A 16,613-nucleotide genomic window follows, 5' to 3' on the forward strand; every position below is an offset into this window, starting at 1 on the left:
GTAAAGGAAAAAGACTACAAAAACGTTTTACAAGATGTATGTATCTCTACACAAAAAGAATTGGATGAAGAAAAAGTTGGTTATTATTTTGAAATTGATTTAAAATATCCAGAGGAACTCCATAACCTACACAAAGATCTCCCATTTGCTTGTGAGAAAGAAAGTCCAAAGAAAGAATGGTTGAGTGATTATCAACGATCGTTTGATATAGGTGAATCAACAGAAAAATTACTTACTACATTATATAACAAGAAAAATTATGTTCTACACCAAAGAAATTTGCGACAATATTTATCAAAAGGTCTAAGAGTAGAGAAGATCCATAGGGTTCTAAAGTTCAATCAAAGTCATTGGTTAAAGGGGTACATTGATTTTAATACACAAAGAAGAACAGAGTCAAAAACAGATTTTGAGAAAGACTTTTATAAATTGATGAATAATGCGGTCTTTGGTAAGACTATGGAGAATGTGAGGAAAAGACAAAATATCAGACTATCAACATCTTGGGAACAAGCATCAAAATTAATTAATAGACCGAGTTTTACTCGAGCTGAGGTCTTTACTGAGAACTTTTGTGCGATCCATTTGATTAAAGAGAGTATTGAAATGAACAAACCTATTTATATTGGAACAACAATTCTTGATTTATCAAAGTCATTAATGTATGATTACTTTTATAATAACTTGAGGAAGAAATATCAAAATGATGTTAATCTACTTTATATGGATACAGATAGTTTTATTTTGAAAATTAATACCAACGATGTTTATTCAGACATGAAAAGAGACATTAATATCTATGACACGAGTAATTACAGTCCAGAGAGTGAGTTGTTCTCTTCTAAAAATAAAAAGGTGATTGGAAAGTTCAAGGATGAATTAGGAGGAAATGTTATGAGTGAATTTGTGGGATTGAGGTCAAAGGCTTATGCTTATAAATACATTGTGAATAACGTTGAAAAGACTGATAAGAAGTTAAAAGGTGTAAAGAAAAATGTTATTAAAGAAACAATAAACTTTAAGGATTATTATAACTGTTTAACAACAAAGAAAGAAGAGTTTAGAAAGATTAATGGAATAAGAAGTTATAAACATCAATTATATTCAGAAGAGATAAATAAGAAAGCATTGGGGGCTTTTGATGATAAGAGGTTTATTTTAGAAAATGGAATTGATAGTCTCCCTTATGGTTATATAAGTATATAAGTGATAAGATATATATATAAGTGATAAGATATATATAAGTGATAAGATATACATAAGTGATAAGATATATATAAGTGATAAGATATATATAAGTGATAAGTTAAAAAGGGGGGGGGGTTGGGGATTTTAACGGGCTACCGCCGCCTTTTTTACTATTATATAAATGATAGAACCAAGTATCAACCAGACTAAAGAGTGGAGGTGTAATCAACCTTGGTATATAAATGGAAAACATAATGAATGTGAAAAATATCAAATAGGTATAATTGAAAAGGCAACTGGTAAAAAAGTTCACAAAACAAATAAGAGAATTAATTTAAATACCGGTGAATTGGGTAAAAAAGATGGAAATATTTTTGAGTGGACGGAAAACTTTGATGGTTGTCAGGAAAATATATACTTTAATTTAAAAATGGTATGTGGCACTGGAGGCGCTCAAATAAGAACATTGAGGGAGGTTTACCATTTTATCTTAGCTCAGTTAAAATATCTTAATAAAGAACCAAACTCAAACATATTTTTTGTTAATGTATTAGACGGTGAGGAGAGTTGTAGGAGAATTAAATTATTTCCCACGCATAAACAAATATTTGTAGGGTCGATGTTTGAGTGGGTTATATTCACCAGATGATATTAAGAGTAAAAGGTTAAAAGGTCCATAAGGTCAGAAGGATCACAGGTGTTTAAGTGGTCTAATGAATAAGGATAACATGTCAAAAGGTTAGAAGGTTCGTAAAGAACAGGGTGAGAGAAATAGAGGTCTTTAGGGTCAATATGGAAGTGAATGGGTCAAAGATTAATCTGCCAGATGATATGTAGAAGAAGGATGATAGGTCTATAAGAGAAAACAAATATTTGTAGTGTTTGAGTGGTCTAATGAACAACATTAAGGATAGGTACTACAGACAAAAGGTTCATAAAGATGAGGGTGGGAGAAATAGAGGTGTTTATGATTTTTGAAAAAGACAAGGGGGTAAATGACATTAGATAGGGATTTCCCATGTTAAACGGAGGTGTCCCAGAAGCAACATTATTACACTACTAACGTTGGAAGTCTGATGTTTTGGCGCATTTTCAGTCTTGATGTACATGGGCAATGGAGGGTTGGGAATGGTTAAATCAAGGAAACGTGGCGTGCTGCTTTCACAAAGACAACAACCCCAACTCGTTCATGAACCCAAAGATATTGACACGCATCCCCGGCAAGCTTAGGTTCAAACGAAATGGGAATTCGCTTTTTCCCTCCAATTGCAAAACTTGTTCACAAGTCTTCATCCAATAGGAATTCCGCCTCATCGGTCTCATCCGCTATACACTCATCTCAGGCCGATCTGGTTTTTGCTCAAAACATCCTTCATCTGTTTATGATCCTAGTATGACAAAGATGTACGTATACCGAAACATACATTCGATTATTTTGGGGGGAAAGGGAAAAAGGGGGAAATTGCATTACTCGGTGCACATGAGATTTGGATTTCAAATTGTTTTCTCCATCTTTGCAGCCAAATCCCAGGTTGAGCTTACCTTTAAAGTTGGGCCGAATCCGGGCATCGTAGTTGGACTCTCTGCCCATGAGTTTGTCCAGGAACTTGGAAGGAGACAGGTTCGGCTTCACGTTGGCCGACGACAGCTCCCTGGAGGACATCTGGCTGCTGAAGCACACCGGAGGAGATGATGGAAAAGGGCGAGATATGTTAAAAGTCACCCTCATTAAATTAAAAATCAATTATATAACTATTAATGACATCATTATGAGCAAGTGTCAACTATTATAGTGCGTCAACATTAATGAGTGGATGGCGGCTTGATTCTTGCAAAGCTGCGCATTTCCATGTTGGAACCATCATGGCATGAGTTAGAAATTCCCAGTCATGTTGTTGTGCAACATATCCTGGATAACGGCTTCTTTTCAAATGTCCAATCATATATTTCATTGGTTTGCAGTTTGTACCAATGTTTGAAGTCTCACGTTGTACCCAGAATCTAGAAGCTCCACGCTGTACCAACCCTGATCACATGCTTCCAAATCCTGATCACATGCTTCCAAGTCTGATCACATGCTTCCAAATCTGATCACATGCTTCCAAATCTGATCATATGCTTCCAAATCCTGATCATGTGCTTCCAAATTCTGATCATGTGCTTCCAAAACCTGATCACGTGCTTCCAAATCCTGATCACGTGCTTCCAAATCCTGATCATATGCTTCCAAATCCTGATCATATGCTTCCAAATCCTGATCATATGCTTCCAAATCCTGACAATGTGCTTCCAAATCCTGATCATATGCTTCCAAATCCTGATCATATGCTTCCAAATCCTGATCATGTGCTTCCAAATCCTGATCATATGCTTCCAAATCCTGATCATATGCTTCCAAATCCTGATCACATGCTTCCAAATCTGATCATGTGCTTCCAAATCCTGATCATGTGCTTCCAAATCCTGATCATGTGCTTCCAAATCCTGATCATATGCTTCCAAATCCTGATCATGTGCTTCCAAATCCAGATCATGTGCTTCCAAATCCTGATCATGTGCTTCCAAATCCTGATCATATGCTTCCAAATCCTGATCACATGCTTCCAAATCTGATCATATGCTTCCAAATCCTGATCATGTGCTTCCAAATCCTGATCATATGCTTCCAAATCCTGATCATATGCTTCCAAATCCTGATCATGTGCTTCCAAATCCTGACCATGTGCTTCCAAATCCTGATCATATGCTTCCAAAACCTGATCATATGCTTCCAAATCCTGATCATATGCTTCCAAATCCTGATCATATGCTTCCAAATCCTGATCATGTGCTTCCAAATCCTGACCATGTGCTTCCAAATCCTGACCATGTGCTTCCAAATCCTGATCATATGCTTCCAAATCCTGATCATGTGCTTCCAAATCCTGATCATGTGCTTCCAAATCCTGATCATGTGCTTCCAAATCCTGATCATATGCTTCCAAATCCTGATCATGTGCTTCCAAATCCAGATCATGTGCTTCCAAATCCTGATCATGTGCTTCCAAATCCTGATCATATGCTTCCAAATCCTGATCACATGCTTCCAAATCTGATCATATGCTTCCAAATCCTGATCATGTGCTTCCAAATCCTGATCATATGCTTCCAAATCCTGATCATATGCTTCCAAATCCTGATCATGTGCTTCCAAATCCTGACCATGTGCTTCCAAATCCTGATCATATGCTTCCAAAACCTGATCATATGCTTCCAAATCCTGATCATATGCTTCCAAATCCTGATCATGTGCTTCCAAATCCTGATCATGTGCTTCCAAATCCTGACCATGTGCTTCCAAATCCTGACCATGTGCTTCCAAATCCTGATCATATGCTTCCAAATCCTGATCATATGCTTCCAAAACCTGATCACGTGCTTCCAAATCCTGATCACATGCTTCCAAATCCTGATCATATGCTTCCAAATCCTGATCATATGCTTCCAAATCCTGATCACATGCTTCCAAATCATGATCACATGCTTCCAAATCCTGATCATATGCTTCCAAATCCTGATGATATGCTTCCAAATCCTGATCACATGCTTCCAAATCATGATCATATGCTTCCAAATCCTGATCATATGTTTCCAAATCCTGATCATGTACTTCCAAATCATGATCACGTGCTTCCAAATCATGATCACGTGCTTCCAAATCCTGATCATGTGCTTCCAAATCCTGATCACATGCTTCCAAATCCTGATCATGTGCTTCCAAATCCTGATCATGTGCTTCCAAATCCTGATCATGTGCTTCCAAATCATGATCACATGCTTCCAAATCCTGATCATGTGCTTCCAAATCCTGATCACGTGCTTCCAAATCCTGATCACATGCTTCCAAATCCTGATCATGTGCTTCCAAATCCTGATCACATGCTTCCAAATCCTGATCATATGCTTCCAAATCCTGATCATGTGCTTCCAAATCCTGATCATTTGCTTCCAAATCCTGATCATATGCTTCCAAATCCTGATCATATGCTTCCAAAACCTGATCACGTGCTTCCAAATCCTGATCATATGCTTCCAAATCCTGATCACATGCTTCCAAATCCTGATCATATGCTTCCAAATCCTGATCATATGCTTCCAAATCCTGATCACATGCTTCCAAATCCTGATCATATGCTTCCAAATCCTGATCACATGCTTCCAAATCATGACCACATGCTTCCAAATCCTGATCATATGCTTCCAAATCCTGATGATATGCTTCCAAATCCTGATCACATGCTTCCAAATCCTGATCATATGCTTCCAAATCCTGATCATATGTTTCCAAATCCTGATCATGTACTTCCAAATCATGATCACATGCTTCCAAATCCTGATCATGTGCTTCCAAATCCTGATCACATGCTTCCAAATCCTGATCATATGCTTCCAAATCCTGATCATATGTTTCCAAATCCTGATCACATGCTTCCAAATCATGATCACATGCTTCCAAATCCTGATCATGTGCTTCCAAATCCTGATCACGTGCTTCCAAATCCTGATCACATGCTTCCAAATCCTGATCATGTGCTTCCAAATCCTGATCACATGCTTCCAAATCCTGATCATATGCTTCCAAATCCTGATCATTTGTTTCCAAATCCTGATCACATGCTTCCAAATCATGATCACATGCTTCCAAATCCTGATGATATGCTTCCAAATCCTGATGATATGCTTCCAAATCCTGATCACATGCTTCCAAATCTGATCATATGCTTTCAAATCATGATCACATGCTTCCAAATCATGATCACATGCTTCCAAATCCTGATCATATGCTTCCAAATCCTGATGATATGCTTCCAAATCCTGATCACATGCTTCCAAATCCTGATCATATGCTTCCAAATCCTGATCATATATCAAAAATGACGAGTTCTGTAGGTATGCAACCATCTCCCACTAAAAATAATCCATCTTCTTACTTGTACATCCTCAAACACTCCTCCCCAAACATCAAACATCCTCCCTCCCCTATATTTTCTCAAATGTTTTTCCGGCATAGCTCATAGATAGAGTCCCTGTATATAGAGAGTTGTGTCAACTCAAATTTGGACGCCATTTTGTGTCTAAGTGTGTCGGATTAGATATACATGTACATTCGCGATATGGGGTGATATATTCTAAACCTGCTAAAAAAAAATTTACTACACATATTTCGTCTTATTATTACATACAGGTGATATTTATTTTGTCAAAAACTCAGCTATTGCCGTGAAAAAGAGCTGTGTGGTGATATTAAAAGTGGTATGGCAATGCATATTACAAGCCAACACTGCATATAAGAGCTAACATTATAAGTAAGACAAACCAATGCTGTCGTTCTCTGAATTTTAATAACTTTTAGAAAGGAGTGTGGGCATATCCAATATTTTTTAAAGGGTGCCGAGAGCAATTCCGGTGTAGGACTTCCAGCCGACATATAGTCTAACACACTTAAAACAAATTCTGTACGTGGTATTGCCATATTTCTATAGTGTACAACTTTAGTTTTATCGACATTTATATTCAATTTCCATTGTAATGATTTAACAAGCTGCAAGTCAGCTTCTGTCTCTGACATAAGGAAAACGTCATCGGCATCTAGTAAGATTGAAACGTTCATTTATTACTGCACGGGGTCCAAGGAACACCCAACACCTGAAATTGACCATGTTCACCACTCTGCGGGGTCCAAGGAACACCCAACACCTGAAATTGACCATGTTCACCACTCTGCAGGGTCCAAGGAACACCCTCCTTAAAGTGACCATGTTCACCACTGTGCAAGGTCCAAGGAACACCCAACACCTGAAAGTGACAATGTTCACCACTCTGCGGGGTCCAAGGAACACCCAACACCTGAAAGTGACCATGCTCACCACTGCGTGGGTCCAAGCAACACCCAACACCTGAAATTGACCATATTCACCACTGTGCGGGGACCAAGCAACACCCAACACCTCAAAGTGACCATGTTCACCACTGTGTGGGGTCCAAGGAACACCTAACACCTGAAACGTTCGCTAACATAGTTTTCGTTCGTTCAATATGCCACAAGACGCATGAGCACTGTACAAAGCAAACAATAACTCGTCAAATTTTGGACGTATGGATGGCTGCACAACCCGCAAAAAAATTGAGCAGGTCCCCCCCTAAAATTGCTTTTATGATTGCCGATTAGGCTAAAGATTTTAAACCAAAAAAATAACTTGCCTCGGAATAAGTTTTGAATGGACGGACAGACAACTGAAAACAAAACGGACCATGGGTTTCCCACCCCTATAAAATCAAAATTAATTCCCTCTGAAAAAGTACAGTGACATTGCCCGCAGACTACCCAACCGCAGACCGGGCAATGTCACTGTACCGGGACATTTCATCAATCAATGACAATATGCGGTCCGCTAGGACTACCCGAAAAAAATTGAGCAGGGTTCTTCCCACGGAAATGCATTTTTGGTCAGCTCCTTGAAGATTATAAACAAACACAAATCACTTCCCTTTAAAAGGGTTTTCAACGGACAGACAACCAAAAAAAAACCGAGCAGATAGAATTGCTTTTGAACATCGATCATCAAGCGGCGTGGGCCTACCTGGCAGAGTCTCGAGGAGTCGTTCGCTTTCAAGCTCTTTCGTCTGACTTTCGCTTCCCAAATTTGTCTTCTGACTTTATCACTTGGAAATCTATACATCTTATATTTCCCAGATTGGTTTGAACAACCAAAAGCAGAACAACCAGTCATTTTGTTTGGCAATAAACAACATTCCCGTACCAAGCTGACGTTCACGCATGGTGAAGTTAGACACAAAATGGCGCCACGAAATCACGTGACCAGAAATCTCGGGTCAGCGCATGGCGCAACTCTCTTTATACAGGGACTCTACTCAGAGCAATGCCATCTTGAACAGTGTTTGTCTGTTCATCCGGTGTATGTATGTATGTCCTTCACAACAAGTGTCCACCAATCAGAGCTGAGGATCTGTTCACTTGACACGGGACAGCCGTTTAGTAAGCCTTACAGTTGCATATTTTACTAAAAGATAATATAATAACCTTCTGTGGAATGTTTTGGGATCCCAGCAGGTGTCGCAAGGTAGATACGAGGTTTCAGAAATTCTTCAACACAATTATGATTTTGAAATGTGATCGACACGGACCTTGCTCCCAAATCCGGAAGTGAACAGATGGTAACGGTTCGCTTGGTTGATATCTCGATACACTCGTGATTTAACATTATATTTTGATATATTAATACGATCGTATTAATTTGTCATTGGAATGATGCCGTTTGGAATGAAAATATAGAGATATTGAGTTGAAAGCAGAATGAGGAAATGACGTAAGGGTTTCCAGCCGTGACATTCACGGATTCCCCATTTGCAGTTTTGCCATTGACTTGATATAGCAACATTCAGACAGTGTACGTTTTTTGTCCTAGTCCTTCACGAACCTGCTGTCAATGCCTGACGTTCGACTGAAGGTGGAACAGGAATGTGGAATTTATTGAAAAAAATTAATACTTACATTGTTATCGAACTGGTAACACACATTGTTAACACAATTGTTAAGCCTGGTGTTGGCTTAGCGGTTAGGGTGCCGGCTTGGGATCCTAGGATCCTGGGTTCGAATCCCGGTCGATCGCTAAATTAACACCAGGGGGGTTGACTCAGCCCGTCATCCTTCCGAGGTCGGCAAAATGAGTACCAGCTTCCTGGGATGAATGATCCCGGTGTGTACCCCGGCTTAGAATAGGTACACCGTATCCCTGCGCATCGTAAGAGGTGACTATGGGTTGGCGTCAGGAAGGGCATCCGGCCATAAAAACATTGCCTCAAACAGGGAACCATGATTGTCATGGGGCCTGCAAGGCTAACCCCTGCTCTAGCAGGGAAAATGGCCTTAAAACGATCATTCATTCATTCATTCATATTCATTGTTATCGAACTGGTAACTGGTATCCCCACCCAGTTCAGACTATCCTCTTCAAGTAAAATATCAAACAAGCCCGGCTACGCCGTTGTTAGACTTTCCGTCTTGTTCTCTAAATTTGATCCACCTCTCCCATCATCCATACTTAATATGTAGATGGGCCCATATACAAAATTTTACCGAGTCAGGAAAGGTGATTAAAATAATTTTTCCTGAAAAATCTACGAACGTCAACTTAAAAGAGTCTCCTGAAGTTCCAATAGTTGAAACAAAATCAGTGTCTCCCTCATTATCAAAATTGTAAGTGTACACAGGTCCTTCCTATTTCCTCATAGCTAAGGGTTTTAACACACATATAATTAAAGCTGTCATCCCAAGGAAGTGAAGCAAGCATCCTTGTGGAAAAACGGGTTGTGGTGGAGGCTTTCGGCCAGCTAGCTCTCTTTTATATTTGTATCTCCTTGTGTGCTCTAAATGAAACCCAGGGACAAATTTTACAATCCACCCAGTATTCCATCAGACGATAGTCAACGAGAGGGAGAGAGGAATCCTAATGATGTTATTTAGACTTGAGTAAAATATGAATGAATGAATGAATGAATGATCGTTTTTAGGCCATTTTCCCCGCTCGAGCGGGGGTTAGCCTTGCGGGCCCCATGACAATCATGGTTCCCTGTTTGAGGCAATGTTTTTATGGCCGGATGTCCTTCCTGACGCCAACCCTTGGTCACGCTCTTACGATGCGCTGGGATACGGTGTACCTATTCTAAATTTGGGTACATACACTTGAGTAAAATATCAAGCAGATTATTGTTTAAATTTGTCGGAAAAACTAACTGAGGAGGGCAACACAGCAATGATGGGCCAAATGGCCTTCATTTCCTTGTTTAAGGTCATACAGGATTGTGCGACTCGTTAAGCATTAATTTTTACATTAATTTTAAAAAGGATTGCAATTCTTTTATTTTGACGTTGACCTAGCTCGTGCTACAATACTGTGGGAGAGCAGATTTCAGGGCAATTGGCCCAGGGGTATAAAATTGTATAAGAAGCAAAGTAAAGGCTGCACACAGAAACAACTTGCTGATATACAAGTGAATAAAAATTTATGCTGGATTGAAAAGGCAATGTAGGGATGACAAACTACAGTCTAAAAAAGGTCCCAAACAAGATAGGGATGATGTTGGTTGAGAGAGTAGCTAACAGTATTGCCATCACATAACAATCCCTACATCACTGCCTCATTTACACTTCATCAATTACTGCTTCAAGCTTCAACAAACACTTCACTGGTTACACCAGTACTTGATTACTCCTGCAGTGCAGTCACATACTGAGACTCGACAAATATTATCAGCCCAAGTACAATGTTATAATATCAGTACATGATCATCAACTTCTTACAAACTGCATGAACATCTCTAATAACAGCATTCTATAATTACCTGCATTTGTGATTGGTTACTCTAAGTTGATAAAAAAAGAAAAGTAGGAAAGACAATTGAAGCTGCCAGAAGTCCCTGAAATTATACAGGAGCTTCTTATACTTATGCACAAATGAAATATAGGAACTTCTAATACTTTTAGCTCGGCCTACATTACCAGTCAAAAGTTTTAGAGCACCTCAATTTTTCCAGTTTTTAATGAAATTTATGCAGTTTAATGTCCAGTGAATAACCTGAAATGGTACAAAGGTAAGCAGTAAACTGCTCGAGGTAAAAAAAAAAAGTTTAGCTTAGCAAAAACGGGAAAATAATGTAAATTGCACAGTTATATTGTAAAAAAGGGCCTTCTTCAGAGAACAAGTAATGGGTTAACAACTTACAGCTGTTCTGCAGCAATGTAACTAAATTAAGCCTTGAAAGTTGATGCAAACAATGTTTTATATTTTTTTGGTATACAAGGTCGAGGCTCGTGAAAGGGCTAACATTAATCACACAAAAAGTCAACCGACACATAAAACACAAAATAAGGGGAGCAGAACACAAGATGGGGAGAGAGGGGGAAGGACACAAACACAACATTTGAGAGCAAGAACATCGAGAGAAATGTGGGAGGGCGAGGGCTTGGGGGGAGGTGGGAGAGGTATAAAACATATCAACACTGCAAGGACTTCCAGGAAAGAAGTTGCAATTTCAAAAAAAAGTGTATCTGGGGTGAATTAGCGGGGGTAGAAAAGATCAAGGTTTTGGATGGGGGAAGATAAGAGATGGTGGTGAACAGCTGTTTTAAAGACCTGGAGGGAGGAGTGGGATTGAAGAGAGTGGGGGAGTTTGTTCCAGAGGCAGGAGAAAAGGGGAATGAAAGTGTGAAGGTGAGCAGAGCCTAGATTTTGGCAGTTTAACCATAAGAGGGTTGCTGGCAGATCTTGTGCGACCTGTAGGAATATTAGGGGGACAGAGCACAGAGAGAGCTGGGAGAGCAAGGACAGAGAGGAGTCGGTAGAAGACAGAAAGCCCACCAACCTGCCTGCGGTGAGTGAGTGAAAGGCCGTCGGAGTTAGCTTCATCGCAGGAGACCCCCCCCCCCCCCCCCAACAATTCCCACAGGTGTACCAACCTCAACTGATTACTTGATTATAAACCCCCTGTCTGTATAAAAGCAGTATTGGAACAGACTGTTATTACACCCTCTGAAGCATTATTTGGACAATATTGCACTACAGGAAGTAGTATATTGGAAACTGGAGGAATCTCTGACAGGAAGACGTGTGGCAGACCCAAAGCCACAACAGAATCAGAAGACAAGTTTCTGAGAGTCAACAGCTTGCGTGATAGGCGGCTCACAGGACAACAGCTTCAAGCACAGCTTAACACTGGTCGAAGTAAGCAAGTCTCAGTTTCAACTGTGAAGAGAAGACTTTGAGCTGCAGGTTTGACAGGTCGAGTGGCACTAAGAAAGCCATTGCTAAGATGGCAAAATAAGAAAAAGAGGCTTGCCTGAGCCACGAAGCACCGCTAGTGGACGGCTGAAGACTGGAAGAAGGTCTTATGGACCGGTGAATCAAAATTTTAAATCTTTGGTTCATCACGCAGGGTTTTTGTATGCTGTCGAGTAGGCGAAAGGATGGTTCCTCAGTGTGTGACACCAACCGTCAAACATGGAGGAGGAAGCGTGATGGTCTGGGGCTCTTTTGCTGGATCCAGATTCGGCGACTTGCACAGAGTGACTGGCATCCTGAACCAAAAGGGCTACCACAGCATTTTGCAGCGCCATGCAATAGCCTCTGGTATACGCCTAGTTGGACAGGGGTTCATCCGACAGCAAGATAATGACCCTAAACACACCTCCAGGCTATGTCAAAACTACCTTCGAGGAAAAGAACAAGACGGCGGGCTTCAAATCATGGAATGGCCAGCACAGTCTCCAGACTTAAACCCCATCGAGCTGGTTTGGGATGAACTGGACAGAATGGTGAAAGCAAAGCAACCTACAAGTACAACACGTTTGTGGGAACTTCTGCAAGTGTTGGGAAGAACTTCCCGAACAATATTTGATTTCCATTGTGGAATGAATGCCACGAGTGTGTTCGGCGGATATATCTGCAAGGTGGCTACTTTGCTGAGTCAAAATTTAAAATTAAATTTTGTTAAACAAAATGATTCTATGATTTCTTTATCTCCAATTGTTTATTTGTTCTACGCTTAATTTAGAGTACATTGAGACTTTAAACTGCGTAAATTTCTATAAAAACTGGAAAAATTGAGGTGTTCTAAAACTTTTGACCGGTATTGTAGCCCTAAACAATAGTCTGGAGGCAGTGATGTGGGGATTGTTATATGATGGCAATACTGTTAGCTACTCTCTAAACCCGTGGTTCCCAACCTGGGGGCCATGGTGTATTTCTCGGGGGGCCATGGGGTAATTTGAACCATACTAAAAATTAAATATTGTTTGTTTGTTTTTGATATTGTTTTGACTTTGAAATTGTTTTGTTTTTTTCCTATTGCAGATTTGACGGTATGGCTTTTGGGAGTAAAAAAAGAAAGTATCTTGACGAATACATAAAGCTTGGATTCACGTCCATTACCATGTCTGGCCAAGAGAAACCACAATGTGTGCTGTGTCACAAGGTTGAGTACCGAATCCATGAGGCCATCCAAGTTGAAGTTGCACCTCGAGACTAGAGTCCCTGTATAAAGAGAGTTGCGCCATGCGCTGACCCGAGATTTCTGGTCACGTGATTTCGTGGCGCCATTTTGTGTCTAACTTCACCGTGCGTGAACGTCAGCTTGGTACGGGAATGTTGTTTATTGCCAAACAAAATGACTGGTTGTTCTGCTTTTGGTTGTTCAAACCAATCTGGGAAATATAAGATGTATAGATTTCCAAGTGATAAAGTCAGAAGACAAATTTGGGAAGCGAAAGTCAGACGAAAGAGCTGGAAAGCGATCGACTCCTCGAGACTCTGCCAGGTAGGCCCACGCCGCTTGATGATCGATGTTCAAAAGCAATTCTATCTGCTCGGTTTTTTTTGGTTGTCTGTCCGTTGAAAACCCTTTTAAAGGGAAGTGATTTGTGTTTGTTTATAATCTTCAAGGAGCTGACCAAAAATGCATTTCCGTGGGAAGAACCCTGCTCAATCTTTTTCGGGTAGTCCTAGCGGACCGCATATTGTCATTGATTGATGAAATGTCCCGGTACAGTGACATTGCCTGGTCTGCGGTTGGGTAGTCTGCGGGCAATGTCACTGTACTTTTTCAGAGGGAATTAATTTTGATTTTATAGGGGTGGGAAACCCATGGTCCGTTTTGTTTTCAGTTGTCTGTCCGTCCATTCAAAACTTATTCCGAGGCAAGTTATGCCAAGTTATGCCGAAGGCAAGTCACTTGTGAGGAATGAACGGAGCAGTGATGAGTCACTTGTGAGGAGTGAACGGAGTAGTGATGGTGTCTCACTTGTGAGGAGTGAACAGAGTAGTGATGAGTCTCACTTGTGAGGAGTGAACGGAGTAGTGATGAGTCTCACTTGTGAGGAGTGAACGTAGTGGGATGAAGTGTTGGTCTGGTCAGAGTGTTGTATTACGGGCAGAGTTTTCTTACGGTCTGAATGTATGAATCATGTTCTGTACTGAATGTATGAACCAAGCTTTGTACTGAATGTTTACTGTGTTGGCCTCATCGTGTTCCTGGTGAAATTAAACAAGTTATGGTGAATACGACGTCTTATCTGTGCTTTTCCATATCTGTTCGACTCGACGAACCGTGCACACTGCAGGTATTTTTAAAAGTTTTTTCTCTGTTTAATTACGGCTTGGCGCAGTCGAAAATTAAGTGTTAATTAAGTCGCCAGCTATGAAACATATTAATCGATCAGGCAATATCCATCAGAGTTCTGGGCAAGGGTGTAGTAATAAATGAACGTTTCAATCTTACTAGATGCCGATGACGTTTTCCTTATGTCAGAGACAGAAGCTGACTTGCAGCTTGTTAAATCATTACAATGGAAATTGAATATAAATGTCGATAAAACTAAAGTTGTACACTATAGAAATATGGCAATACCACGTACAGAATTTGTTTTAAGTGTGTTAGACTATATGTCGGCTGGAAGTCCTACACCGGAATTGCTCTCGGCACCCTTTAAAAAATATTGGATATGCCCACACTCCTTTCTAAAAGTTATTAAAATTCAGAGAACGACAGCATTGGTTTGTCTTCTATCTATAATTCCAGTAATCTGTGTGTATGTTTGTATGTTTGTATGTTTGTCTGTGACCGCTGTTTCTCGACAACTACCGGTCCGATATACTTGAAACTTGCCAGGTATATTGCTGGGGACCCGAGGATGTGCCTTTTCAAGGTTTGAAATTAATCGGAGAAGTAGTTACCGAGCTATGGCGATTTCTTTACCAAACTCCGCAAGCCGTTCGCTTTGGACCAAACCATTTCATGTAAATAGAGGGGGGGGATTGTCACCGTACTCGCAAGCCGTTCGCTTTGGCTTTGCGAATGGACCAAACCATTTCATGTAAATAGAGGGGGGGGATATAATTTTAGATATATATATAGTACGGGCATGCCCTAGTACTTATAATGTTAGCTCTTATATGCAGTGTTGGCTTGTAATATGCATTGCCATACCACTTTTAATATCACCACACAGCTCTTTTTCACGGCAATAGCTGAGTTTTTGACAAAACAAATATCACCTGTATGTAATAATAAGACTAAATATGTGTAGTAAATTTTTTTTTAGCAGGTTTAGAATATATCACCCCATATCGCGAATGTACATGTATATCTAATCCGACACACTTAGACACAAAATGGCGTCCAAATTTGAGTTGACACAACTCTCTATATACAGGGACTCTACTCGAGACGAATCACACACAACATGCAAAGCAGGATCCCAAATTTTTAAAGCGGCATGAAAGAAATTTAAATTGACAGACGTTGGATGAGGGAGGAGCTTTTCAACAACAAAATGTATCAACTGTCCAGTCTTCTTATGAAGTTTCTCTTGAAATTGCAAGAAGAAAAAACCCCACTCGATTGGGGAGACAATCAAGCCTTGTACCCTCCTCATTGTCGAACGGGTTCTCGGCAAGGCAGAGGCTCGCAAAGTTGAACAGGTGTCTTTATCGAATAACTAACACAGTGCAGCGTCGTATCCGTGACATGTCGGAAGATGTGAAACAACAGATCATCAATGAGATTAAGGTGGCGCCTTTCGGCTCGTTTTCTTTTCAACTTGATGAATCGACCGATGTTAGTTCCTGCTCCCAGCTACTGGCATTCGTTCGCTATGTCAAGGGAGATATCAAGGAAGAATTCTTTTCTGCAGTGCCTTGGAAACGACGACAAAAGCTAACGACGTCATGGAAAAAATGAAGTTGTTCTTATGGAAAGTCATGGAAAAAACTATGGAACTAAATGTTCATGTTGGCTACTTAGCTTTCCTCATTTTCTGTGTAATGATTTACCAATTCTCATACAAACAAAATAGCCAATTAAAGGAAAAAAACACCTCTCAGAATGCACCACAGAGCATCTAGAAATCCAACCATTTCTCTTGATCATCTTTGAGATGTTTCTACACCTTGATTGGAGTCCACCTGTGGTAAATTCAATTGATAAACTTCAAACTTCCAGAAGGACAACCATCACTGCAACACTCCACCGATCTGGGCTTTATGGCAGAGTGGCCAGACGGAAGCCAAACAGTTCAATATTGGTTTCTTCAGACCACAGAATCTTGTTTCTCACAGTCTGAAAGTCCTTTAGGTGCTTTTTTTCAAACTCCAAGCAGGCTTTCATGTCTCGTTCACTGAGGAGAGGCTTCTGTCTGGCCACTCTGCCATAAAGCCCAGATCGGTGGAGTGTTGCAGTGATGGTTGTCCTTCTGGAAGTTTCTCCCATCTCCACACAGGATCTCTGGAGCTTAGCCAGTGACCATCGGGTTACCTCTCTTACCAAGGCCCTTCTCCCCCGATTGCTCAGTTTGGCCGGGTGGCCAGCTCTAG

General features: G+C 40.5%; 1 protein-coding gene across 3 annotated transcripts in view; it reads right to left on the bottom strand.

Moving 5' to 3' along the window:
- Positions 1-16,613, bottom strand: part of GLRA2 (glycine receptor alpha 2) — a 308,566-nt gene that overhangs the window by 222,688 nt on the left and 69,265 nt on the right. For all 3 annotated transcript variants that reach the window (XM_068135182.2, XM_078768142.1, XM_078768144.1), the window contains exon 2: positions 2,731-2,858. In XM_068135182.2, coding sequence (XP_067991283.1) covers positions 2,731-2,858 — 128 coding nt within the window. The remainder of the gene's footprint in view (positions 1-2,730; positions 2,859-16,613) is intronic.

This window comes from Myxine glutinosa, chromosome 14 (assembly GCF_964187855.1).
Source record: "Myxine glutinosa chromosome 14, kmMyxGlut1.1, whole genome shotgun sequence".
NCBI classification, from domain to species: Eukaryota; Metazoa; Chordata; class Myxini; order Myxiniformes; family Myxinidae; genus Myxine; species Myxine glutinosa.